Source organism: Carlito syrichta, unplaced genomic scaffold (assembly GCF_000164805.1).
Source record: "Carlito syrichta isolate Samal-C Ts95f unplaced genomic scaffold, Tarsius_syrichta-2.0.1 Scaffold113587, whole genome shotgun sequence".
Classification (NCBI taxonomy): domain Eukaryota; kingdom Metazoa; phylum Chordata; class Mammalia; order Primates; family Tarsiidae; genus Carlito; species Carlito syrichta.
This window is the reverse complement of record NW_007057683.1, coordinates 402,212-429,847: the sequence shown is the minus strand read 5'-3', so window position 1 is coordinate 429,847 and position 27,636 is coordinate 402,212. Positions and strand designations below refer to the sequence as shown.

The following is a 27,636-nucleotide window of genomic DNA, read 5'->3' as shown; positions in this document are numbered from 1 at the left end:
CACCACATGCTCTCATTCATAAGTGAAACCTGAACATTAATCACAAATAGCACAAAGGAGGGATCACAGTCATGAGACACCATTGGGGGTGGGGGGGCACATAACAACACAGAGGGCACCTGGTCCAAAACTAGGGAAACTGAGGACCAGTTGGAGGCCCAAACTTCACCAGCACTTAGGTTACTTGCATACCTGATTTGTACTCCCACATCTCTATAAGAAAATAAAGGAAGAAGAAGGAGTAGGAGAAGAAGAGGAAGAGGAGGAAGAAGAGGAGGAAAAAATGATAGGTTTGCAGAAAATGACTGAATGTCAGAACCCGGACCAGGTCCCCTCCTACTCACATCTCCAGTGCAAGTCTGTGGCAAGCAATGCCCCACCACCTCTGCCCGGGGACTTTCTCCCAGCTCATGCCTAGGCATGCCAGGATTCAGACCCTCCAGATCAGCCCTCAGTCAGATGCTGAGGGCTCCCACTTGTGATTGGGGAAAAAAAGTAAAAATACCCCAACTTCTCATCCAGCATACGGGACAACCTAAAACATCTTCCACGCCACATCTCAATGCTCTGTGACCCTGACCATGAACGTCCACTTCCCTTCCCCGTCTCCCTTCCCCACCCTCCTACCAGGGATTCCTGGCACCACCTCCCAGATAAACTATTTCACTCGAATCCTTGTCTCAGGGTCTGCTTTTGGAGAGTCCCACACTAAGAAAGCAGAACTACAGTATAACTTAAGACTGAGTTCTTTTAACTCCATACTCAGCTAAAGACATCCAAAACTAAGAGGAAAGTCGTGAAACCCATTGTACAAGGGCATTTCTAACAACCAGAGAGAGAGGAGAAGAGAGAAAGGGGCAGGGAAAAAGCATTTACACAATTTAAAAGACCAAAGGGCTTAACAGACAGATGAATGGCAGAAACATATATGGTACGTTTTCTTAAAACAATCAGGTACGCCTATATGAAATGCTAGCTTATCTATATATTAGTAGATCTAGCTGTATAACCTTTCAGTTAATTTAAAAATTAAGAAAATGTGAATCCATGTTTGAGCTAAAGCAAAAAGAGCTATCATGTTTTGGATTTCTTCCTACATACTTTGTGAATTCTCTGAGACACACAAAGTTGATACTGTTGTATGAGCAATCCTAAACTTAATTTACAGTCTTAGCAATAAAAGTCCTGTTTTTACCAAGTATGACCAACATAAATTTAAGTTTGTGCTTTATTTGTTTTACAATTTGATTAACAATCAAATCTGTTTAAGAATATATGATTATGTAACACTTTTCTTTTTTTTTTTGAGTTGGAGTCTCACTCCATCGCCCAGACTGGAGTGCAGTGGCACAGTCACGGCCACCCCAGCACCTACCTGCTGGGCTCAGGCAATCCTTCCTCCTCAGCCTTCCAAGTAGCCAGAACTACAGGCATGCACTACCACATCCAGCTAATTTTTTATTTATTGTAGAGACATATCTCGCCAAGATGCCCGAGCTGGTCTCCAACCCGCAGGCTCAGGCAATCCGCTTGCCTCGGCCTCCCAAAGTGCTGAGATTACAGGCGGAGTCACCGAACCCAGCCTATGTAACACTTTTATGATCAGATTTTCATTATTTATTCTTTAAAAACAATGCAAAGTGAAACAAAAAAAATTTATTCTTCTAGTAGCAAGTAGTGGGAGGGTCAGTCTTACTGCTGAGAGGTCAAGTTTACAGATAAGTTTGTAGCTTTCAAGGTACACCTTAGCCTGCCATCAATCTCTGCATCTTTTCTTGAAACTAGTTTCAACAATAAAGATGTAAGAAATTTCCAGTAAAATAAATAAAAAGGTACCCTCTAAAATCACTCTTCTGACATGCCAGTTGAAATTGCATATAGAATGAGTTAAAATTACAGAAACAATACTGAAGAGGAATAAGTTCAAGGTTAGTAGTGGTTGCCTCCAGGTTGTGAATTTATGGGTGATTTTGTTCTTTAATAATTCTCTCTTCCAATTTGTTTATATTACTTTTATTATCCATTCATAATATTTTTAATCAATAAAAATAACTGAATTTGTTTAAAAAACTCCTCTGAACTCTTTTGTAAAAATGGATTTTGGAAATGGGGCTGTTATTGGTAGATGATTTCTGCCCTCCCACAAGAAGATTCATGTTTAATTCTGTCCCCAGGATTCAGACTCACTTGTACAACTGTAGGCTAGATTTATATATATATATATAACAAAAAAAGGAAGTGTCTTGATTGCTTGACCTATTGAGTCGTATTTCAGAACAGTTCCCTAAAATCTGCTCTTCTCCTGACTGTCATAACTGTTTGCTAATTTCAACAGATTCGGACAAATGATATGTAATTAGCAAAAGAAGAGTCTTACTTCATAATAATTAATGGCTTGCAAAGGAACCCTCAGCGTATGCTAAAGAAGTTACTAGTGTCTCAATTTATCAAAATATAAACACTCATTTACCCAAGAAGCAACCCACTTTGTAAACATATGTCTAAGTATACATGTCATTATTTATTCACTCATGCGATACAATTTATTCGATGTCTATTATTTGCCAGGTACTAGGATAAGTAATGGGACACAAAAAATATCCTTTCCCTGCACTGGAATATTAATAGATAGGAAAGAGAAAAGGAGCCATACATACAAGTAGGTACAATCAAATATTTCAAATATAATGTCGAGTAACACATCTACAGTTCATTCTGAGATTCATTCAAAAGCTATTGGACACCTACTATGCACCAAGGATCATTCCAATTTATAAATTGTAGAAGAAGATTATTTTGAGAGGGATGCTGCTTTAAACACACATAATGATCCACAGCTCTATTCATGTGTATCACCTAGGTAATAAAAAAAATGTTTTAAATAGGCTTCCTCTCCTAAAATCCTCTTTCTTTTGCAAGCCAAGAATAGAAAGGAAAGCCCAAGTCAGCTGAATATGATGTTTGAGAGCCATAAAATAACTGTCCTTACCAAGAATACAGGATTGTTCCAACAACAGATGTGAGTTTGCTGTTTTCTTGTTTTTGCTTTGCCAGGCCAAAGTCAGCTACAATTCACAAAACAAAGCAATATGTTATTATATTTTCACAGGATTAGCATTATTCCTTAACTTTTAACATTCTACACAATTACTATTGCACTTCACAGCAGAAGATTTTCTTTTTTTTTTAAACCCCCTGTACCAATCTTCTATGCCACTCCCAGTCTTAGTTACCATGTTTTTAACCTGAAATAAGTCTTGCTGGCTGAAACATAGGACAAAGTGCTTATTGAACTTGTGATTCCACTTTTTAGGTTATTCTTTACAATTTTCAAGTAAATAGAGTGAATCTATATGGCAGTCATCCCTCCTCAGGCCAAAAGAAGAGTAAGAGATGCCTGGAAACCACCGTGAAGGTCTGAAAACCTGAAATTAACTGGCATCAATTTGTTCTAAGTCACAGTAAATTTATGTTCATAATCATCTCAAAGTATTTATATATCAACAAAAAATTGTTACTTTATCATAGAACACCAAATGTCTATATTTAATATCAGCACTAGACTGTACTTTTCAAAACACCTTCAAATGTTTCTCCTTTTTAAACAATCTTAGATCAAAGTGATGAAAACAAGTATTATTCCTATGCTAAGATTCATGAACATTTCAAACAGATTGCCAAGACTGCACAAAAAACCAGTACTAAACGAGGGTGAGAATTCAACTTGCTTTTCCTAATAAGATTTGATGTCCACAGTGTCATGTTATAAAGTGCTGCAAATGCTTATGGAATTTCACTGCAATGAACTTTAATAGAGTATTTGATTATTTACATATACTAAAATACCTTTCACATTGAAAATATTCCAAAGTAGTTCACTTCAAAATAATTTTAAAATTCACATTATTAATAATAATAATACATATTTACTAACCAACAACCTTATGCAAGCACAACTTTAGCTGCTTGCGTGAATTGCCTCATTTAAGACTCATGGCAACTCTGAAAGATAGGTACTACCATGAGTATAGCTTAGTGCCTAAAGCCGGGACTCTGAAACGGGCAGCCTCAATTTGAATACTGGCTCTATTATATGCAATCTGAGCAAGTGATTTAATCTCACTTTGCAATAGCTGTCTTATTTGAAACATAAGGACGATAACAGTATAGTATGTGTATAGTAGTAGATAGTATAGTACAACAAATGTAAATAATTGAATAAGTGCAAATACCATGTGTCCATTATAAATATTGTACAGATAATATTGTATTGTATATCTAAATAATGTAATAGAGTACTGAACAGCTGATGTATATTATTTAATTTTCACAACTACCCATTTTATAGATGGGGACACAGGCTCAGAGAGAATGAGAAACTTGGCCAGTGTCCCACAAGGGGAAATTAACAAAGTCAGATCTCAATCTGGGGTTGCTTGATTTGAAAGTTCCAAATCCTTATCAAAACGCAATACTGCTAATAAAGAAAAATCAGGCCCAGATCAATTCAATGATAAATTCAACCAAACATTTAAGAAATAGATACCAACTGTGCACAAACTCTAACAGAAAATAGAAGAGGAAGGAACACATCTCAACTCATTTCTCCAGCATTACTGCAATACCAAAGCCAAAGACATTACAAGGAAAGAAAACTGCAGAGCAGCAGCCTCATGAATGTAGGCACAAAAAATTTCAACAAACAAACAAAAGTAAATCAAATCTGGTGATATATAAAAAGGATAACACATAATGACCAAGTGGGGTTTATGCCAAAAATATAGGCTGATTCAACATTTAAAAATCAATCAATGTAGACCAGGTGCAGTGGCTCATGTTTGTAATCCCAGCACTTTAGGAAGCCGAAGCAGGAGGATTGCTTGAACCCAGGAGTTTGAGACCAATCTGGGCAACATAGCAAGACCTTGTCTCTATTAAAAAGAAAAAGTTTTTTAAAAAAATTAGCCAGGCATGGTGGCATGTGCCTGTAGTTCCAGCTTCTCAGGAGGTTGAGGCAGGAAGATTGCCTGAACCCAGAAAGTGGAGGCTGCAGTGAACTGTGATCATGCCACTGCACTCCAGCCTGGACAACAGAGTGAAACCCTGACTCAAATAAAATAAAATAAAATTCAGCAATGTAGCTACGTGGTTCACCAGAGCAATACATTAAAGAATGAAAACCATACGATCATCTCAACAGATGTACAAAAAGCATGACAAAACTCGATTTCTATTCCCTTCAGCAAAATACGAATAGATGGGTACTTCCTACAAAAACCAACAACTAACATTCTACCTGATGCTGAAAAACTGAGTGTTTTCCCTTTAAGTTCAAAAGCAAGGCAAGGCTGTCCACCACCCTCATCGTTCCTATTCAACATTGAACTTAAAGTCCAATTCAGTACAATATTTGTATGCAAATTTTTGTGTTAGCATAATTTTTAATTTCTCTTTGTTAGATACCTTGGAGTGGGGTTGCTAGATCATATTATAAGGATGTGTTTAACTTGATTTTTTTAAAACTGTCAAGCCAAAATGTTTTCTAGTGTTTTCTCTCACCAGAAATGTATAAGACTTCCAGTTGCTTCTGAATCCCCATCAGCATTTGATGTTGTCAGTTTTGGTTTAATTAGCCATCCTAATAGGTATGAAGTGAAATCTCAGTAAAGTTTTCATTTTCATTTCCCTAATGATTATTAGGGAATGTGTTGAATGTTTTTCATGTACTTGTTTGCCATCTGAATATCTTCTTTAGTTAAGTGCAATATGAAAGTTTTGCCCATTTTTTCATTAAGTTGTTTTCTTATTATTGAGTTTCTGACATAAATTATTTGTCAGATATATGATTTGCAAATATTTTCTCTTAATCGGCAGCTTGTCTTTTCATTACCCTAATAATGTTTTTCAAAGAATAGAAGTTTTCAACCTGGATGGAGTCAAATTTATTAATGTTTTTCTTTTATACTATATGGTTTTGATGTTATAGCTAAAGAAACGTTTTCCAAGCCCTAGACATTTTATAATATAAGTTATTCATGTAGTCCCATGATTCACATTGAGTTTTCATATAAGGTACAAAATATGGGTTGGGGTTCTTATTTTTGCATGTGAATTTCCAACTATTCCAGCACTAATTTGTTGGAAATAGCCCATTCCTCTCCCTGACCACCAGAGTTATACATACATTCATCTGGATAGTCACTACCTTCACTTAAGTGTCTCCTAGGTATCTCAAAATTAACACATCCCAAAGGAAATTCTTAATCCCAGTCAAACAACTCCTCCTTGGTTCCTGTCTTGATAAGTATCATCATCACTGACCTGGGTATTTTCCTCAGTTCTTTCGCTAGCTGTCAATGCATTGCCTCTAGGCTTCAAAACCACCCTTCACAGCTTTGCTTTGTGACACTGGAACTGGACCCTATAATGTTTTTCCTTTACCAGCTGGCTTATGTAAAGCTTTGGCAGTAGAGAGGCTGAAGAAAAACTGCAGAAGAGGAGTTTCTCTTCTGCTCCTGTTCTGACATGCTTCCTCGTTCCCCTGGTTGTAGCGTGCAGAATGTCTAGCAGAACTCACTTCCCTGCAGGCAACTTCTTAGAAAGTTCCCCTGGCACTCCATCCAGCTTCTCAGAAAATCTTGCAGCTCCTCAGCAGACAACACACTAGGAAATTCTGCTGGTACCTCAGTCAGCTTCACAACACTGCCACAGGGAGATTTTCAGTAAGTTCCACCAGCATTCTAGTCAGCCAGTTGGCCTCATGAGCACCCCGGCCAGCAGCTTCCCAGTAAGTTCCATTAATGACCCAGTTTCCTGAAGAGTTGTGTTGGCATCCCAGGGGGAAACGTCCTGCTTGGCAGCTTTATCTCACAGCTTTTCTTTTCTTTTCTTTTCTTTTTTTTTTTTTTTGAGTCTAAGTCTCACTCTGTCACCCAGGCTGGAGCACAGGCTGGCACGCTGCTCACAGCCACTGCAGCCTCGACCTGCTGGGCTCAGGTGATTCTTCTGCCTCAGCCTTCCAAGTAGCTGGAACCACAGGCATGTGCCACCCCGCCCGGCTTATTTTTTTGCTTTATTATAGAGACGAGGTCTTGCCATGTTGCTCAGGCTGGTCTCGAACCCCTGAGCTCAGGCAATCCTCTTGCCTCCGCCTCCCAAGTGCTGGGATTGCAGGCTTGAGTCACCGCACCCGGCTCCCATAGCATTTCAATGCCACTCTTTGCCTTCGGTGGGCTATAGTCACACCCTCTCCAACAAAGCCATAGAGGAGAGGGGTTCTCTTGAAATGTGCCCCTTGTCCATTTCACCTTAACTCTAAAGGTAGTGACCGCTTCTCCTATAGGCATGACTCACTTTATTGTGCTTCAGTGTACCGTGTTTCATAAATAATGCATTTTTTTTAACAAATTGAAGGTCGGTGGCAATCCTGTGAGGAGCAAGTCCACCACACAGTACACTTGTTTTTAACTTTTAATGTTTTTAATTTTAAAGATGTGGGGTACAATTCAGTGTTAGGTATACAAATGTTCATTATGCAGGTACCCTTGAGGATGAGGTGTACCCCCCTACCCTGGCAGATTCCCAATCCTGCCGCCCCCCCCCCCCCGCCGGCAGTTTCCCCACTACTTTCAATCCCTTTTTTTAAAAAAGCAGGATTTATTGAGAGAACAGAAAAGCTCCCACAGTGGTAGGGGACCCAAGGGGGTTGCCCCAATCCACTTCTTGTAGTATTAGGATAATTGTTTAAGGTCCGCTTATGAGTGAGAACATATGATACCATCAAGAGAGCAGGGAGATAGCCCATAGACTGGGAAAAAATATTTGCCAATCGTATGTCTGACAAAGGTCTAACATCTATGATCTATAAGGAACTCAAATGTGCCAAAAAGAAAAAAATAAACAGCCCCATTACAAAGTAGGCAAAAGACATGAATAGATACTTCTTAAAAGAAGACGTATGAACAGCGAACAGATACATGAAAAAATGTTCAGCCTCACTAGTCATCAAAAGAAATGCAAATTAAAACCACACTGCAATGCCACCTAACCCTGGTGTCACTTTTCAAGAGCATGTGCTCATTTCATGCCTCTGTTACATTTTGGTAATTTGCACAATATTTCAAGCTTTATTGTTATTATTATTATTATTACTATTGCATCTGTTATGTTAACCTGTGATGAGTTCTCTTCGATGTCATTCTTCTAATTGTTTTGGGACACCACAAATTATACTCATATAAGATGCCACACTAGGCTGGGTGCGGTGGCTCAAGCCTTTAATCCCAGTCCTTTGGGAGGCCAAGGTGAGAGGATTGCCTGAACCCACAGGTTTAAGACCAGCCTAGGCAACTTGGCGAGACCTCATCTCTACAATAAATTTTTTTTTTAAATTAGCCAAGTGTGGTGGCACGCGCCTGTAGTTCCAGTTACTTGGAAGGGTGAGGCAGAAGGATTGCCTGAGCCCAGAAGGTCGAGGCAGTGGAGGCCGGGAGCATGCCACACAAAAAAGATGGCACACTTAATTGATAGATGTGTGTGTTCTGATTGCTCCATTGAGCAGCCGTTCCTCTGTCTTTCTCCCTCTCCTCAGACCCCTTTATTCCTTGAGACACAACAATACTGAAATTAGGCCAATTAATAACCCTACAGTGGCTTCCAAGTATTCAAGTAAAAGGAAGAATCACATGAAAAGCTAGAAACTTTGAATCAGAAGCTAGAAATGACTTTGGTGAGAAAAGCATGTTGAAAGCCAGATGGCTCAACCTGTAATCCCAGCACTTTGGGAGGCCGAGGCGAGTGGATTGCCTAAACCCACAGGTTCAAGACCAGCCCAGGCAACTCGGCAAGACCTTGTCTCTATAATAAATAAAAAGTAGCCGAGTGTGGTAGTGGGCACATGTAGTTCTGGCTACTTGGAAGGCTGAGTTGGAAAGGTCACTGGAGTCCAGCAGGTTGACGCTGGGGTGGCTGTGAGTGTCCCACTGCACTCCAACCTAGGCGACAGAATGAAACTCCACCTCAAAAAAAAAAAGCCCCAGATAAACTGAAAGCTAGGTATCTTGCAAGTTAGTTGGCTAAGTTAACTTGCACCAAGTTGGCCAAGTTGTGAAGCAAAGGAAAAGTTTTGGAAGGAAAGTAAAAGTGCTACTATAGTGAACACACAGATGATAAGAAAGCAAACAGCTTTTTGCTAAAATGGAAAAAGTTTTAGTGGTCTGCATAGAAGAGCAAGCAAGCCACAACATTCCTTTAAGCCAAAGTCTAACCCAGAAGAAGATCCTGACTGTCTTTAATTCTGTGAAGGTTGAGAGAGATGAAGAAGTCGCAGAAGAAAAGCTGGAAGCCAGCACAGGCTGGCTTCCGAGGCTTAAGGAAAAATGCCATCGCCAAAACATAAAAGTTCAAGGGGAAGCAGCAAATGCTGATGAAGAAGCTGCAACTGGATAAGATCTTATCCAGGAGATCCGGCTAAGATAATAATTGGATGTGGCCACACTTAGCAACAACTTTTCAATGTAGACAAACATCTTTCCTTTTTTGGAAGAAGATGCCATCTAGGACTTTCATCGCTATGGAGAAGAAGTCCATGCCTGGCTTCAAAGCTTCAAAGGACAGACTGACTCTCTTGTTAGGATCTAATACAGCTGAATGCAGACTAAGTTGAAGTCAATGCTCACTTACCATTCTGAAAATCCTAGGGCCCTTAAGAATTATGCTGAATTATTCACAATAGCAAAAACATAGTGATGTGGTAACTCATGGCTAATAAGTAGGATACAGCAGAAATTGTGGGATGTTACTTCCAAGGTTAGGCTGTCAAGAGACTGTGGCTTCCATTTTCAGTGTGCCCTCTCTTGCTCACTGAGTATCCCAGAGCTCAGCCTCCATGTAAAATAGCCCAGGGTATTCTGCTGAAGGGGCTACATAGAGAAGAGCAGACCTGGAGAATGAGAAGCCAAGTGAGAGAGAAATGAGGCGTTCACTCCAGCCAAAAGCCAGAATGCATTGCCTCCGATGGTAGTGAGTCTCTGGGAAGCAGATCACTCAGCCCCAGTCAAGGCTTCAGATGATACAGCGCTGGCTGAAAGTTTGTTGTTTTTTTGGTTTTTGTTTTTGAGTCAGAGTCTCACTCTGTCGCCCAGGCTGGAGGGCAGTGGCATGCTCATGGCCATCACAGCCTCGACCTGCTGAGTTCAGGCGATCCTTTTACCTCAGCCTTCCAAGTAACTACAGGCCAGGCATGAGTCACCATGCCCAGCTGATTTTCTGATTTGTTATAGAGAGGAGGACTTGCCAAGTTGCCCAGGCTGGTCTTGAACCTATGGCTGGTTGACAATTTGACTACAGTCTCATGAGAGACTCTGAGTCAGAACCACCCAGCTAAGCTGCTTCTGGACTTCCGACCTTCAGCAACTGTGAGAAAATAAATATTGTCATTTTAAGACACTAAGTTTTGGGAATATTTATTACCTAGCAATGGATAATGAATACAAGTTCATCACCCTAGTCCATGCTACAACGACCTCATACTATGTCTACTGAACTATGCCTCCTAAACTGATTACCCGCTTCCATCTCTCCCCTGAAAACATAACATCCCATTAAAGATCCAATGATTTTTTGAAAACCTAAAGCAACTATGCTTACAAGGTTAAGTTTCTACGAAGACTTTTGATAAATACTAAGAATAAAGGCCAAACTCCTACCGGGCCTATAAAACTATACGTGATCTTGGTTTTTGGAGTGATTTTTGTAGTATATACTTTCAAAAATGTGTCCCTCCTCCAACACCTTTCCATTACATTTATTTAATTCTTAACTTGTTTCATTATCTGAAATTACTTTTATTCTAGTATTTGTTGATGTGTTTAGGGCCTGTCATTTCTAATTAGTATAAACGGTCTCTAAGAGCAAAGACTTTATATTGTTGATCCTTGCAGGTTGATGAATAGATATCTTTTGATACACAGAGAGAGACATATATGTGCATAATCATATGTGCATCTATCTGCCTCTCTATCTTTCTATCTATCCTTTTAACCCAGTAGTTCTATGGACAAATAGGTAATGTCAGAAGGCTAAATCATACAAAGCCTTGTTACAACTATTCACAAGCTAGGTGGCTCGCTACAACCTTTTATTTCCTCTATTACATACTGGAGAAAAATAGTTAAAATAAAGCAATCATTACACAGAAAAAAATAGTATTCAATATTCAATACATCAATATTTTTAGGGAGCTCATTATAATTTAAGCACGTGTGAATCTTGGCCACCTTATAACCCAAAATAATAGTTTGACTTTTAGTTCCAATGCTACACAAAAGTCACTTTATTTTTATAAAAATTCCATTGATTTTGAAAGGCAAAGACTAAGGCACATTATAGTGATTTTATTCACTTTAACTAATTTAGATAATGGCAGAAACTTGGACAGATGTCCGCAAAAACACAGATGGTTGAGAAGTAGTCTTAAAGAGAGCAAAAACTAATATCGCTTGGCCATTTGGAAGATTTGGGTAGTAACAGAAATGTTTCTATTACTCTTTCCTCATTTGTCATCATATTTGGAGTAGAAGAAAATGGTTTATTTCAGAAACTCGGTCCTAAAAGCATTCATGGCTATAATAGGTATTCAAAATCGACAACAGAAAATTATATATTAAAATGTTAAAGACGGGAGCATGTTTATACTACAGCCTGCAGCTGTCAGCTTTCAGAAGGGACAGCTGTGTGGTCTCTGGTTGGGTCCCTAGGTTCTTGCTCTGTTGTTTGCTGTATCTGTGACACTGGACACATCACTCCATTTCTCTGGTTTGTCAAAAATGGTCTGTAAAACTTACCCTCCTTTTGCAAGGGGTTGTTCCAACAACACGACAATAAATGAGAAGCGTGTGGAAATACGGCACAGATGTGTGATGTTTCTGACCCGTTCCACAGAGAACCCAGCTGGTCACGAGCTTTCACCCATCCATGTGGTAGTGACTCCCACAGGCATAGCTTGGCCTTAAAGTCCCAGCCTTTGCCTGGGGCTTCACCTCCAGCCCTAGAAAGCACCTGCCTCTTTCCACCCAAGCCTGGGCTCATGGGTCACAGTTTGTCAGGGATATCTTGTGACAGCAGATGATCTCATTTCCCCCACTTCCTGGGCTTGAAATCTCCCATCTTTTCTCTGTAGATTCTGTATTTAACCCCTTGCCAACTCGTGTATTGGAAACCTTCTTTTGACCATTGTTTAAATGGTCCAGGCTTTCACTCCTCCTGCAACAAACTTCTTAGAAGGTTTTTACTTCTAATCCACTCCACAGAGCATGGAACAATGGAACAATTCACCAGCCAACCGCTACCTTCATCACAGCAGGCCCTCTTATAAGTACTAGAAGGTCTTCTGATGGCTATTTTTTATGAAGTTTCCAGCTACCTTATCTGGCCTTCAAGATTGTCCATTTACTCGCTGATTCATTCATTTGTCCAACACCAGGGACCTATGTTCTGGGTTCTGGGCTAGGTACTCAAGATAAGATAATAACCAGGTCAGAAATCATCTGTGTTGACGCAGACCTTGGAGACTAGTGGTGGAGATAAAATGGTGACTGAGTTAACACCTAAAGGAAGACAGATATTAACTAGGTTTTTTTTAAAAAGTGAAAAAGAAACTTCTAGGCAGAGGAAACAGCATGTACAAAGGTCCTATGGTCAAAAAAACATCGTCCATTAAAGGACTGAGAGACCAGCCTGGCTGGAGGGTAGAGAGTGGGGTTATTGCCACACTATGAAAAGACCCTGAAGCCACATTCAGACGACTGACCTCTCTCATAATTGCCCACCTTAAAACGTCCACTCCAACAAAATTACTCATCCCTGCACAGCATTTGGCTAGAAGCACCTTGGTGCCCTCACATATGTCTTTTTCTTTACCTAAAATGGCCTCCTTTGAAGGAATACTAAAAACAGACTTGGTTAAAGGACGAGATCTAGAAGCAGACATGGTTCACTGCTGGCACTGCCAACATATTAGTTGGGTGATTTAATCCCATTTTCTAACCTCTCTAAGCCTGTTCAATATTGTGAAGCACCTCCAAGTATTGGCTGAGAAAATGGAACCTATATAGATTCTTTTATCCCACAGGTAAATGTTCAAGAGATGTAGCTATCTTCATCACAGCAGGTCCTCACATAAGTACCAGAAGGTCTTCCGATGGCTATTTTTTATGAAGTTTCCAGCTACCTTATCTGGCCTTCAAGATTGTCCATTTACTTGTTGATTCATTCATTTGTCCAACACCAGGGACCTATGTTCTGGGTTCTGGGCTAAGTACTCAAGATAAGATGATAACCAGATCAAAAACCATCTGTGTTAACTCAGACCTTGGAGACTAGTGGTGGAGACAAAATGGTGACTGAGTTAACTTGCTCCTTTCCTTCAAAGCATGACTAAAACTATTATTATCGTAAGGATGTTTTCCCTGAGTAAAATGAAAACAATTTAATGACTTTGACAGTTTCCGCAAATGATTGGTTGAAATCTCTATCATGCTAGGTAATGACAGAGGAGTCTACCTGGCCACAACTGCAGAACAGGCCAGAGTAAAAGATTTCTACCTGCAACTCCAGCTTGTCTACCTTTCTGCTCTTTCCTGATGCCTCAGTGAATGGACTGGCCAACCTCCAACATCCATAGGAACAGAATCATCAGTAACATTCCCTCAGCACAGGACTCCATGGGGGGATGGGAAGTCATTTTCCAGAGAGATGCTCAGAGAATTTTGTCTCAACAAACCCGTTCTATTGACACTGAAGGTCACTCTGATTTCTTTTTCTTTTTTTTTGAAACATATTTTTTATTTTAAAATTGTGGGGTACAGTTAAGGGTTAGGTATACAAATATTCATTGTGCAGGTACTCCTGTTGATGAGGTGTGCCCCCATCCCCAGACAGATATCAACTACCATTTATCCCACCTCCCTTCCCCTCCCTGCCCCCCCATAGTTTCCTGCCACTGTCAATCCTTTTCTTATAGTATTATGATAGTTGTTCAAGAACCACTTATGAGTGAGAACATGTGATACTCAGATCTTTGTTTCTGTGAGAGATCACTCAGTATTATAAATTCTAGTTCCATCTAGGTTGCTGTGAAATTCATGATTTTGTTCTTTTTTATGACTGCATAATATTCCACTGTGTATATGTACCACATTTTTTTAATCCAGTCCTCTTTTGATGGACAGCACTCTGATGTCTAAACTTTGCTGTGCCACTGCTTTAACCCCTTACCCATCCCTGCTTAACTCCTCCCAAAGAGCAGAGTGAGCCTAGTTTCCCCGTGCCGGCTGGTCGGGAGTGCCTACCCAGCTGTTAACCCATTTTCTCTCGGGGGAGAAAAGCATCCTCATCCTGTTAAACCTGACTTCCTTTTACCAATGACATCTGAGCAGGAGTAACATGTGGCACTTTGAGGCCAAAGATTTAGGAGCCAAGGTACAGTTGACCATGTTCTCTTCTCCCTCTCTCAGCTATGTGAAAGGAGGTACAGTGGAAGCTTCAGCCAGCCTGGGGCTCTGAGCAGCTAACCAGCAGGATAGAAACCTTGTTGTTTTAAACCAGGGGGAGACAAACATTTTCAGTAAAGGGTCAGAGAGTAGCTATTTTAGGCTCATGGGACACATATGGTCTTTGTGACATATCCATCTTTTTTTTTAACAACCATTTAAAAATATAAAAACCAGGCTGGACATGGTGGATCATGCCTATAAGCCCAACAATCTGGGAGGCCAAGGTGGAATGTTGCTTGAGCCCAGGAGTTTGAGACCAACCTAAACAACATAGCAAGACCTTGTCTCTACAAGAAAAAAAATCAAAAAATTAAACGGGCATGTTGGCGCACACTTGTGGTTTCAGCTACTCAGGAGGCTGAGGTGGAAGCATTACCTGAGCCTAGAAATCAAGGCTATCCTATGATGCGAGTAATGCTCGGCTGCTCCCCCTGATACCAACAAATCGAAGGGGCAGGGAACTGATAGAAAGAAGTTTATTTCTGAGTTTGAATCCAGGAGCAGAGCCGAACTCGAGGTCTTTCTAAAATGGTTCTGCTCCCCCTCCAGGCTTTTACAGTTCACGTTTGTAAGTCCAGAGTTGTTATACCTATACATTAGCCGCATGACCAGCAGAGCATTGTACAGAACTTGAGTTTCAGCCTCATTTATCGATAGTGACATTTTTCGGTCCAGACTTCCTGGTGGCAGGTATCAGAGGTATATCATAGATTTTATCAGTAGGACCCCGCAGAAGCATTAGTCAAACTTGCCATAGACTAAAGGGAGTTTACAAGGCCTAAGACATCATGCATTGTGCAAAAGTTATACAAATCACAAAGCTTATGATTATGTTGATACTAAATTACTCAAACTTATGACCACTCAGAAAAAGGGAGTTAATGGGGATTTGCATCTTTCAGTTGATTGGGCATAGTCCACAGGGAAGTCAAGGATCTCCTGAAGCTACTTACTGGGAATGCCTAGGAGATAAGGGGACTCTCAATGAGGGGCTCAGCAATGTGTAGAAGTGCTTGAACCCTCACTATGCCCTTCTCTAGGGACTGTGGCAATATGAACAGACATTAGCAAGTCTCTGTATCAGCTATGTTGAGCCATGATCGTGCCATTGCACGCCAGCCTGGGCGAAAGAGTGCAGGACTCTAATTAACGAATAAAAACCACTCTTAGTTCATAGGACATATAAAAGCAGACCATAGCGGGATTTGTCTCACAAATAAAGGCTGTAGTATGCCACAGCTTTAAGCTGCTGAGAATTTTCAGGTTACCTGTTACCACAGCAGAATATGACCTATCCTGACTAATATCAAAGTATTTTGCACATGCCTTCTAGCCTTTAACATTCTGTAATAGAACTATGAGTTTCATGAAGAAACTCAAAGTTTGTCTTGTTCAGTGCAGGATGTGGCAACTCAGGAAGTAATTGCTGAGTAAAAAATAGAAAGCCTTCCCCATAAGATCGTGAGCTCAAGAGGCAGAAACCATGGCTCTTCATCTTACACCTATCCCTGCAATGCCTGGTATCTGATGGCATTTGATGAGCATTGGAGTTATTGATAAATGTTACCTTGAATCAAGTATGTCCTTGTTGTTATTACCTTGAGCGGCAGCCAAACATCTTAAGAAACAGAAATCGGCACAGAAACAGAAATCGACACAGCCTGTTTGCTTGCAGAGTGAACATGTGACCTTCTGAGTCATGTACTAAGCCCAGGTCTATTATCTATAATTAAATGAGGTTTGTTCTTTTCTTTTTCTTTCTTTTTTATTTGGGAGCAGAGTGGACAAGGAGACATGGAGGGTTTATATTAAAAGGTGGGTATTTGAAAAGGTCAAGCAACGTGAAATGGTGGGATCGAGGGTAAGTTCATTTTCCCCAAAATCCCTCCAGAGTCATCTCGTGCTGCAGTGTCACAACTGTGACAGCACTCAGGGCAAACTCGACTATGCTTTGCCCCGCGTGCCATCGAGTCAGGGTCAGTTCCCTTATGCGGCTTCAAAGGCTGCGAATAAAGGCAGGTACAAAACCCGAACATGTGTCTTGGCACATGTCACCAAAAGACACTGTCTTTCAAATGAAAATATATTTGGACAATAAAAATAGATAGCATTTGTTAAACCACGCACACCTAAAATGTTAATCTTTTCTACTCTGCTTACTCATGAAAGCAGACTCCAGCCACATGCTTACTATAAAGAACTGCAAACAAACCTTGTTCTTCAAACATTGAATTCACCTACACTAAGAAAAAAATAAAAAGAGGAAAATTTTCATTTTCCTAAAGGTTTTTTTTTTTCCTGGTCACATTTTCAGTACACTTTACCCTGTGCATCTTAAACATCTTTGTCAATTCTGCGTTCCTTTTCTAGAAGTAGATAAACCTTCTAGCACAAGCAAAGAGAAAAATAAAACACGCCAAGGCTGCCTCCCTGTGGTGACACGCTTTCACACCCACACGGTCAGTCTGGTTTTACAGGCTGCTATATTTCCCAAAGCATGGAAACTGAGCACTCTTAGTTTCAAACTAATGCTGTAGGGCTTTAATTTAACCATAATCCTTCTTAAAAAATGAAAGACTGGTGGCCCTATTTATATCAATAGTGACAGACACCAAAGAAATATTCCAGCACCTATTCTATTTTTTTAAATGTTTTAAATAAAGAGTATTATCAAATCTTTGTGGATTATCTTTTTAGTCATAAAATCACTTTCTACTTATTGAAAATAATGGCAGCACACCCATGCCCTGAACAGACAATTGCTTTAGTAGGAAAAAACTGGGCTAGGATAAGATTCTGTTCTGACATTTATCACTGCTTCTTTATTTGAAACTAGAAAAATACTGCTCCCCTTAAAGCCAAACAGTCTCATAAACTGGAAGTGTTTTTTAAATTTAATAACCCCTCAGTAGAAATATTAACAAATTGAGCAAAATGACGATGAGAAGCAAAACAGAGAAAAAAAAGTTTGATTATTCTTGTAAAATGCAGTAACTTTTTCTAAGGAATCCTATACAACTTGAAGTGAAGCAGAAATTTATATATATCTTTATTAGCATGTTAACATGGCAATGGGATATTCTGTTAAGTCTTACATATAGACTTAAGATATTAAGATATAAATATAAATATAAGATATTAAGTCTTACATATAGACTTAATAATGTTAACTAGCCTGCATAGTTGGGGCTAAAAGGTGGGTAGACCATATGTTTTTATCTTCTCTAACTCTCAAAAACCTAGCTAAAATGAGAAGGGAGAGCTTTCTTTGAAACATTATGAACCCTCAGAGACAATGAGAACAGGTGTGGCCACAACGGAGGATGAGACTTTCTGACAAATGCTTGGCAGATGGAAAGGGGATGGCGGAGAGCCACAGACTGCAGAGCAGAAATCCCACCCACGTGTCTGAGAAGAGGGGGCCAAGGGAGCCCACGTGCCTGGCAGAGCGCCAGCCAGGGGAGTGAAGCAAAGAGCTCTAAACCTGGAACCCCGAGGTCAAGTCCCCAGTCACCCTTCCCTACCCACACAGAGGTCCTTCCGCCAACAGATTTATTTTCCAAAGAAACGGAACCAGCAAGGAACAAGTACAGAATTCAGTGAAATCCATGAACTGAATGTGGTTCCCTGAGTCCCACTTGTCCACTTGTCCACGCTGCTCCCAGAATGACAACAGACAGGGGCACAGTCCCTTGGGCAAGATACCAAGGATCACTGTCTAGAAAAAAAGTTTAGATACTGATGGGGAGTCTCCAAAGGAAAATTTCCATTTTGCTATAATAAAGGCCACCAGATGGCAGCTTCAAAAGTAACACACAAGGCTTATAACAGTCTTTCATGCCTTTCTCATAATTATTCTTAAAGGCCAGCCAGGGTCACCAGATAGCTGAGGAAAGACTAACAGGAAAGAGAGATTAAAATGAAGCCCTCCCAAAAGTATATATGCGTAGATATATGAAGGGGACCCAAAATCAGAATTATCTTTTGGAGGGCAGGCCCTTGGTGGTACAGGCGTCCTCCTCTAGGCAAGTATTCTAGGAACCCACCCCAGCATCAGTGTATTGCTAGTGTTATCGTCAGAGGCTGCATTCGACTTCAGTGAATTTTTTTTGTTTTTTTTTTTTTTGGAGACTCTTTCAAAGCCTTTGCTCATTTCAGGATGGGTGATTTACGAGCACACCTGCCTACACCTTGCTGACTGTCCAGCTGTTTTTGACCAAAAGCAGCATGACCCCCGCGCCCTACCCTCCCTATTCACTCGATCTTGCCCCAAGTGACTTTTCTTTGCTTCCCCAATTTTTTTTTTTTTTTTGAGTCGGAGTCTCACTCTGTCGCCCAGATTGGAGTGCAGTGCCCGCTCCCGGCCACCGCAGCCTCGACCCGCTGGGCTCCGGCGATCCTTCCGCCTCAGCCCTCCGAATAGCCGGAATTACAGGTATGTGCCACCACGCCCGGCTGATTTTTTGATTTATTGTAGAGATGAGGTCTCGCTGCCCAGGCGGGTCTCGAACCCGTGGGCTCAGGCAATCCACGCACCTCAACCTCCCAAAGGCACGGGATTACAGGCTGAGCCACAGAGCCCGGCTTGCTTCCCAAATTTAAAAAGCCCTCAAAGGAAAAGGTTTTGCCAATGTAGAAGAGGTGAAACAAAAAACAGAAATACCTAAAAGGCATCAAAATTGATGAGTCCAAAAACCGTTTTGAGCAGTGGAAGAAGTGTCTCAATAGGTGTATTGCATCAAATGGAGAGAGTGACTGAAGTTTAAACAAGAACAAATATATAATTTCTTATAAATAAATGATGTATATATACATATTCAAAAAATACAGAGGCAGTTAAGGATGCTGAATAAAAATAGATTATTCTGAGAAAAAAATAAAAGCAAGATTCTCTGAAATTAGAACAAAGAACAAGATAGAATTTTTGGAAATTAAAATATGATCATATAAGATAGTCAACAGAATGACTGTAAAATAAAGTTGAAGCAATAACTCTAAAATACAAAAAAAAAGAGACAGTTAAAAACTAAGAATCATTTTTAAAAATTAGGAGAGCTAGCCAGGCTCAGTGGCTCAGCCTGTAATCCCACGCCTTTGGGAGGCTGAGGTGAGTGGATTGCCTGAGCCCGTGGGTTCGAGACCCACCTGGGCAGGCGAGACCTCACCTCTACAATAAATCAAAAAATCAGCCGGGCGTGGTGGCACATACCTGTAATTCCGGCTACTCGGAAGGCTGAGGCGGAAGGATCGCCAGAGCCCAGCAGGTCGAGGCTGCGGTGGCCGGGAGCGGCCACTGCACTCCAGTCTGGGCGATAGAGTGAGACTCCAACTCAAAAAAAAAAAAAAAAAAAATTAGGAGAGCTTTAAATACATATAACATCTGAGACCAATAGGAATTTTAGAAAGGGAAACAGAGAGTGCAGAGGGCAGAAAAGCAGTGAAGAGATAATTCAGGAAAAGCTCCCAGTACTGAACTTCAAAGTCTCTAGATTTAAAGCACACCTAGTTCCAGACACACTGAATGTAAAAGGCGCATCCAAAGCAGCGGACAAAGGGAACTTCCCAAAATAGCTCATGCACCAAGAAATGAATTTCAGAAAAGCACTGGATTTCCAAACAGCAAAACTAGATACTAGAAGACTGAAGAAATGCCTTCACATGTGGGGGAATCATGACTTTCATCCAAGGATTCCACACCAGGCCAAACTTCCAATCATATTTGAGAAACTCATAAAAGTATTTGTAACATGCAAGCATCCAAAATATATAATTCCCAAACCACTCTTTTTTAGGAAAGTACTGAGAGAGACACTTCAACAAAACAGGAGAGTTAAAAAAGAAAGAGGAAGAAACAGGATGTAAGAAACGGAGACAACTGGAAAAGAAGCAAAGAAAAGTTCCAGGACAACAGCTGTGCAAGCAGACCTAAAGTGAAACCCAGTGCACATTGCAGCAAGCAGCTGAAGGAATGGGTGTCCAGGAAGACAACACTGGGAGTACTTGTCATGTTTGCCCATGTAGAAATAGTACAGAGAGGGCTTTTATAATCCTTTTTAAATATTTAGGGAAAACTAAGTAATAGGTACATAGGAAACTAGGAACACACACAAAAAAGAAGGCAATTACAAACCCTAAGAAAAACAAAACGGTCTATGAAAAAGGAAAGGTAATCAACATTGAACAATAATTACACAGTGATAATAAAGTAAACATTGAATGTTGACTCAACCCAAAATTTTGCTGGAACTATATTGGCAGGTTGGTAGACAGGGAAGAAGAGGAAAGAAGAAAACTAAATTCTCAACTATCACAATGGAAAATCAAATACCTTAAGAAAATTAAAAGTGCAAAAGTGGTTGTTTTGAAGGAACAGAACTAGGGGTTGCAAAAGGGTAGGGTAGGAAATTTGTTTTTCTCTATGCGTTTTTTCAGCATTATTTTATTTCATAAACTATTTTGACATCTGATACTGAAGATCGTAAATATAAATACAAAAAGGAATTAAACTAATTTTAGAAAGAAATCAGGCTACTGTAAAAAAAAATTAATAAGTTTCATATACTTAAATATAGCCAAACTAGATTATTGCAGCTAATCTTAGTAAGAAATTAAAATGCAAGTTCGGCTATTTCTCAGAAAATATAGCCTGAACAGCCATTTAAGAAGGATTAGGATTAGGGTGGCTCACACCTATAATTTCACCATTTGGGGAGGCTGAGAAGGGAGGATTGCTGGAGCCCAGAAGTTTAAGACCAACCTAGGCAACATAGTGAGACCTTGTCTCCCACCAAAAAAAAAATTTTTTTGTTGACATTAGCTGAGTGGGGTACACGTGCCTGTCTCAACTCTCAGGAAGCTGAAACGGAAGAATAGCCTGAGCCTAGGCGGTCAAGGCTGCAGTGAGATGTGAGCATGTCACTGCACTGCAGCCTGGGTGACAAAGTGAGACTCCAGGTCCAAAAAAATTAAAAAATGTTGCTCTGATTTATACATATGCTATTTGCTAAGAAATTCAAACACACAATTTATAATAATTTTCACTAACATACAAAGTTATAGCAAATCTTAAGGTTAAGCAATGTGTGTCCAGGATGAAGATTCACAATTATTTGGTCTCTTTTTTTTTACTTCACATAGCTTTGGTTTGTAAATATTTCCAAGAAATTTTGTAATGAAAGTTATCTATAGAATTTGTTTTAGGTTTTTGTTTTGTTTTTTTTAACTGCTATAGGATGTCTTACTTATAAAAACCTGGACCATTTGTTTTGTTCCTGAAGACATGTGGCTATGGTAAATGTGTACACCTAGAACTGCCTTCATGAATAAATCAATTATTCTAAAACTAAGGGACCCATCGCTAGATGCTTTCATATGTCTCTCACATCAATAACAATTAGAGCAGTGGTCTCCAAAGCTGTGCGCAATCCAATGGAGTGAGACAAATATTAAAAACCTCTATTTTTATTTTTAAATGTCCCCTCTTTATATCTTATTTTTGCAGACTCCATGATGTACTATATAGAATCTTTGCTCAGCAATATATTTACAGATTCATAATTTAGCCTACAATTGGCAGTATGTACTCAAAAAAAAAAATTTCACTGTTGGAATATCATGATCAGAAACATTTGGAGACCACTGATTTAGGAAGGTGCCTCCCTGCTTGTGGTTAGTGAACCATGAAGTCCTGAGAGTAACATAAGTGTGTGTGAATGAAGAAGGAAGGGCTAATACACCAGCCCATGCTTAAAAAATAGAAAAAGAAAAAGAAAATTTTAAGTTATGATTGAGAATTAGACAACTGGGGGGCAATAAACCTTCTAATTTGTAAAATGTTATCTGACATTAGGCCTACCTGCCCTCAAGTTTTTTCTTTTTATGAATTGGACTTGTGTTTCCTTAAAAATGTTTGCAATTGATTTATATGTAGGTATTTCAACTTATACATTAATAAAAATTATTATAAATGGTGTGTTTTAATTGCATAGCAAATAGCATGTATATAAATCAGAACAACACTTTTTTTTTTTTTTTTGAGCTAGACTCTTACTCTGTCACCCAGGCTAGAGTGCAGTGACACGATCACATCTCACTGCAGCCTTGACCTCCCAGGCTTAGGCTATTCTTCCATTTCAGCCTCTTGAATAAAATAAAAATATTTTTATCACATAAAAATATTGGGATAAAAACTATCTGTTGTCCAAGGGCAGTAGCTTATGCCTGTAATCCCACCACTTTGGGAGGTTGAGGCAGGAGGATCCCTTGAGCCCAGGAGTTAGAGACCAACCTAGGCAACATAGCAAGACCTCGTCTCTACAAAAAAAATCAAAAAATTCACCATGTGTGCTGGCACATACCTGTAGTCCCAGCTACTAGAGAGGCTGAGGCAGAAGGATAGCCTGAGCCCAGGAGGTTGAGGCTGTAGTGAGCCATGACAGAGTGAAACCCTGACTCAAAAAAACCCCAACTATCTGTTGATATCTACAAATAGCTAGTTTTTTTTAATAGCTCTCAATATGTATGTTTGTCCCCCATAAGGCACGGACTGAGGTAAAACTTGTAAAAAAAAAAAAATTCAAAACAATGTGTTCAACTGTGGACATCAAAGCTTTTGCTGAAGAGGTAGTGTCCTACAGAAGGAATACCACCTGGGAACCATTGATTTAGGGATTCAATACTCAAGTATCCCAAGAGCACTTTATTCTTTCATATGGGCAAAATATAACTCAGTCATTTAGAACCATACTAGTCATTATCCAACATGGTAGCCGCATGTCACATAGGGATGTTTAAATTAATTAAAATTGAATAAAATTTAAAATGGATTTCCTCAGTCATACTATCCACATTTCATGTGTCCAATAGCCACATGTGGCCAGGGGCTACCACACTGGACAGCCCAGACAGAGAACACTTCTGTAAGTGCCAAGAGTTCTTCTGGACTATTCTACTGCTCAAGGATAATAGCCACAAGTTCTCCTGTCAAAAATGTTGAGATCTTATACTTACTGACTGTCACTTTGTCCTTGTCCCCCAGCATAATGTTGTTAGGCGTCAGATCTCTGTGAACAATCCTCTTCTCTTTGTGTAAGTACCGAAGAGCTAAGCACAGCTTGAAACAATGAATAACAAACAAATTTTAGCTGGATGTGGTGACTTGCGCCTATCATCCCAGCACTTTGGGAGGCAGAGGCCGGAGAACTGCTTGAGCCCAGAGATTCAAGGTCAGCCTGGGCAGCATGGCAAGACCTCGTCTCTAAATTTTAAAAAAATTAAATTAAAAAATAAATTAAAAAAAAAAAAAAAAGAGCTTAGCCAGGAGTGATGGTTCACACCTGGAATTCCAGCACTTTGGGAGGCCAAGGTGAGAGTATTGCCTGAGCCAACCTAGGCAACATAGCAAGACCTCGTCTCTACAAAACAAATCAAAAAATTCACCACGTGTGCTGGCACATACCTGTAGTCCTAGCTACTAGAGAGGCTGAGGCAGAAGGATAGCCTGAGCCCAGGAGATTGAGGCTGTAGTGAGGGAGTTTGAGACCAGCCTGAGCAACTTGGCAAGACTTTGTCACTACAATAAATTAAAAAAAATTTTTTTAAGATTTTAGCCGGACATGGCTCACGCCTGGAATGCCAATACTTTGGGGGGCCCAGGCAAGAGGACTGCCTGAACTCAGGGGTTCGAGACCAGCCTGAGCAACTTGGCAAGATCTCATCTCTACAATTTAAAAAAAAAAGATTTTAACTGGGCGTGGTGGCACATGTCTGTAGTTCCAGCTACTTGGGAGGCTGAGGTGAAAGAATCGCCTGAGTCCAGCTGGTTGAGGCTGCAGTGTCCGTGAGCTCTTGCCACTGTACTCCAGCCTGTGTGAGAGAGTGAGACTCTGACTCAAAAAAAAAAATTTATTTCCCCCAATAGACATATAACCAACAAAGACCACTGCACACGTCTCTAAGAAACTGGCTCAGAGCTTCACTGTTTTAAGCAAAATTTGATGAAGATAAAAAGGTACCTGTATAAATATTTTCCACAGTCTTTCTTCAGTAAAATGATGGTGCTTTTCCTTCAAAGAACTGAAATGCTCTCCAAGTGGGACTCCTTCTATAAGCTCCATAACTATGTACAACCTGTCATCTACATCGAAAACACAAAAAAGGGTCATAGAAATTCAAATTCAATATAGACATCGAGAAAAACCTTACTGATTAGAGTTCAGGTTTCTTTGGGATGTGCTAGACTATGGATTCACTCAGCTCTGGAGGGGATGGAAGTGAGAGGATCTTGGAGAAACTGGTAACCAGTGACAAGCTCTTCTGACCCCAGGCAATCTCTTAACATAACTCTACATTTCCCATGTATGCCACAATGTGGAATGACCAGAAGGGGCTAAAGAGAACAAGCACACAACTTCCAGTCATGGAAGATTCCCTGAAGAACAAACCAACCCACCTTTCCTCTCAGAAGTCTAACATCTACCCTCCGATCAAGTCAGACATTCAAAAAATTGCATTTTAAACTGCATTGTTTTGTAGTCACAAAGATTGAACCTTACAGAATTTTCCACTGGAATGACGTCATGGTCTTGCAATGACACCATTGAAAATACCACCCATGAGAGAAATTTCTGGTATGCCCCTTAAGAGCTGAGAAAGCGGCACCTCTCTCGGTTTTGTCTCATGGTGACTGGGAATGTCATGACTGACTGTGTTTGTCTCTTTGCTTTGGGTACCAACGAACAAAGAAGTAAATTCTACTCCCTCCTCTAAAGCCAGTATGAAATGATTAACAATGGTATGTGACACGTGTCTTTTGTGACTTTGGGATGCATATAAAATATGTATGTACAAAATATTTACAAAAAGTGAATATTACATATATTCTCCAACTTATACTTATTTTTATTAAACAGCCTATGTTTCAGTACCCACAGATCCAGGTCATTCTTTTTCTGATGCTTGTGTAGTATGGTACAATATGGATAAAACATAATTTAGTCAGGCTCCTATGGAGAGACATTGATATTGTTTCCATTTTTTTCATAATTTCAAGAAATATTTATTATATGGACCAATCTTTACCTCTAGCTTTATTTCTAGTCTCTTAGTCTTTCATTACTCGCTATTGCAATTTCCTAATCTATTTTATCATGTTTCATGTATTTTTAATCCACTTCCAATTTTTTTGATAAGCTGTCAAGTGGTTAAAAGGTTTCATTTTGGTTTTCATACTCAAACAAATTGGGTCACTTCAGTACAGGTCAGAAGCCAACCCTTGACCTCTTGGTGAAGGGACTGCACTAAACTATAAGAAATTATTCAAAGTATCAAGAATAGACGACCAAGGGAACAGAATTTACTGCAAGAGTTCAGTACTGAGTTCTTCTGACTAATCTCGGGAAGGGAGACGGGTAAAATCATAATTGCTGAAGTCCACAAAAGGTTTTCTTAAATAATAATAGCACAGAGAGGTAGTGAGGAAGCCCCAGTCGTTGTCTTGAATCTCTTTAAATCTATCTTCGAGTGGAGATTTATTTTGCAATTGCATATATCGAGCCTTTGACAGCCATAATCTAAGTGTTGCTAAACCTTAATGATATGCAATTGCATTTATTTTGCAATTGCATATTTATTTTGCAATTGCATATTTATTTTGCAATTGCATATTTTGCAATTGCATATTTTGCAATTGCATATCATTAAGGTTTAGCAACACTTCGATTATGGCTGTCAAAGGCTCGATTTTTTTAAACGAGCGACTGAGTGTGGCTTTATTTCAGCGTTTTGGTTCAGCGTTTTGGTTCAGTATTGCATCACAAGCTCAGAGAGCCTGCCTGCCTGCGGGACCAGTCGGGGCTCCATCGCCACCTTGTGGCAATTACCTGAAGTTCAAGTTAAGGAAATTTCAAAGACCTAGCTCGTGCCAATTTACTTTGGAGGTGGAAAATGTCATTTGATTCAACAAAAACAACTTTCCTTTTTGTCTTAAAGATACTGCTATCCTTTCGTTTTCTTTACTCCTGATCCTATTAAGTGCTTTGTTGTAAATGAAAACAGCACTAATGACTATTTTTATTGGTTCATGTGGTGTTTTTCATACAGGGATCTAAGTATTTTACAGCTACCCTCAGGTAATTAATTATGCCTGTTTCACTAGTCAAGAAAGCCACGCTCAGGACCACCCACTGTCATACTAATGACAAAAAAGTAAATAAAACAGTTGACATTTATTTTGTGACATTCTCATGTAAAAATGTGACAAAAATGTTTCCTTCATTAGAAATATCATGCAAACTCATACTTACTTTCCAGAAATGTTTTGTAATAACGCACAACATTGGGGTGATAAAGCTATAAGAAAATAAATAACAAATATTCATTACACTCCTTCAAACTGCAAACATCTTTCCATAGACTATTTAATTGACTTCATATTTGACAAAAACAAGTGAGTTATATTTATTTTAAAAACTAAGCATTTCAAGATATAATCTAATTAATATTTGTATGGCTTTTTAAAATTTGTGCTTCTAAAACTTATCTGAAAACAGCCATCTCCTATATACTTACCAACCAAAATTAAAAACTATGCTTTATCACCTAAGATAGAGAACTATAGAAATAGAAAGGGACTTTAAGAATTCCTTTAGCCCTCCTGGCTCCAACATCACACACAGACTGCATAGAGGAAAAACGGAAATGAAATAATTATGTTGAATGTGTATTCATTGCTCTTAACCTCTCTCTGCCATCTAAATATGTTTATGTAGTTTGTGTCTATTTATACTATTTCTGTCTATGTTCTCCAAAATGATTAGTATGAGAATGACAGAATCTTAGTATGAAATGAGAATTAACTCAATTTAAATTATAATAATAGTTGACAAGGATTTCATCCTTGACCAAACTTTAGTCAGGTTCCTCTGAGCCATCTTCTCGATCGAGACTCACCCTTGGTTGGCCTGGTGTTAGGAAGAATTCCACTAAGTCTGATCAAGAAAAACCCCTGACCCTTGACATTCACTTAAGTTCCTATCCCCACACCCTTGTTGTCTAGCCAAGAAACTCTTAGTCATTTTCAATTCAC

At 39.6% G+C, this 27,636-nt stretch overlaps 1 protein-coding gene across 1 annotated transcript in view; it reads right to left on the bottom strand.

The window, feature by feature from the left end:
• Positions 1 to 1,594: 1,594 nt before the first annotated feature.
• Positions 1,595 to 27,636, bottom strand: part of NEK10 (NIMA related kinase 10) — a 99,747-nt gene continuing 73,705 nt past the window's right edge. The window contains exons 19-24 of the mRNA XM_021719138.1: positions 26,855 to 26,900; positions 24,566 to 24,687; positions 23,562 to 23,664; positions 2,990 to 3,065; positions 2,483 to 2,485; positions 1,595 to 1,781 (exon numbers count right to left, since the gene is read on the bottom strand). Of these exons, the coding sequence (XP_021574813.1) occupies positions 1,757 to 1,781; positions 2,483 to 2,485; positions 2,990 to 3,065; positions 23,562 to 23,664; positions 24,566 to 24,687; positions 26,855 to 26,900 (375 nt within the window). The 3' untranslated portion in view covers positions 1,595 to 1,756. The remainder of the gene's footprint in view (positions 1,782 to 2,482; positions 2,486 to 2,989; positions 3,066 to 23,561; positions 23,665 to 24,565; positions 24,688 to 26,854; positions 26,901 to 27,636) is intronic.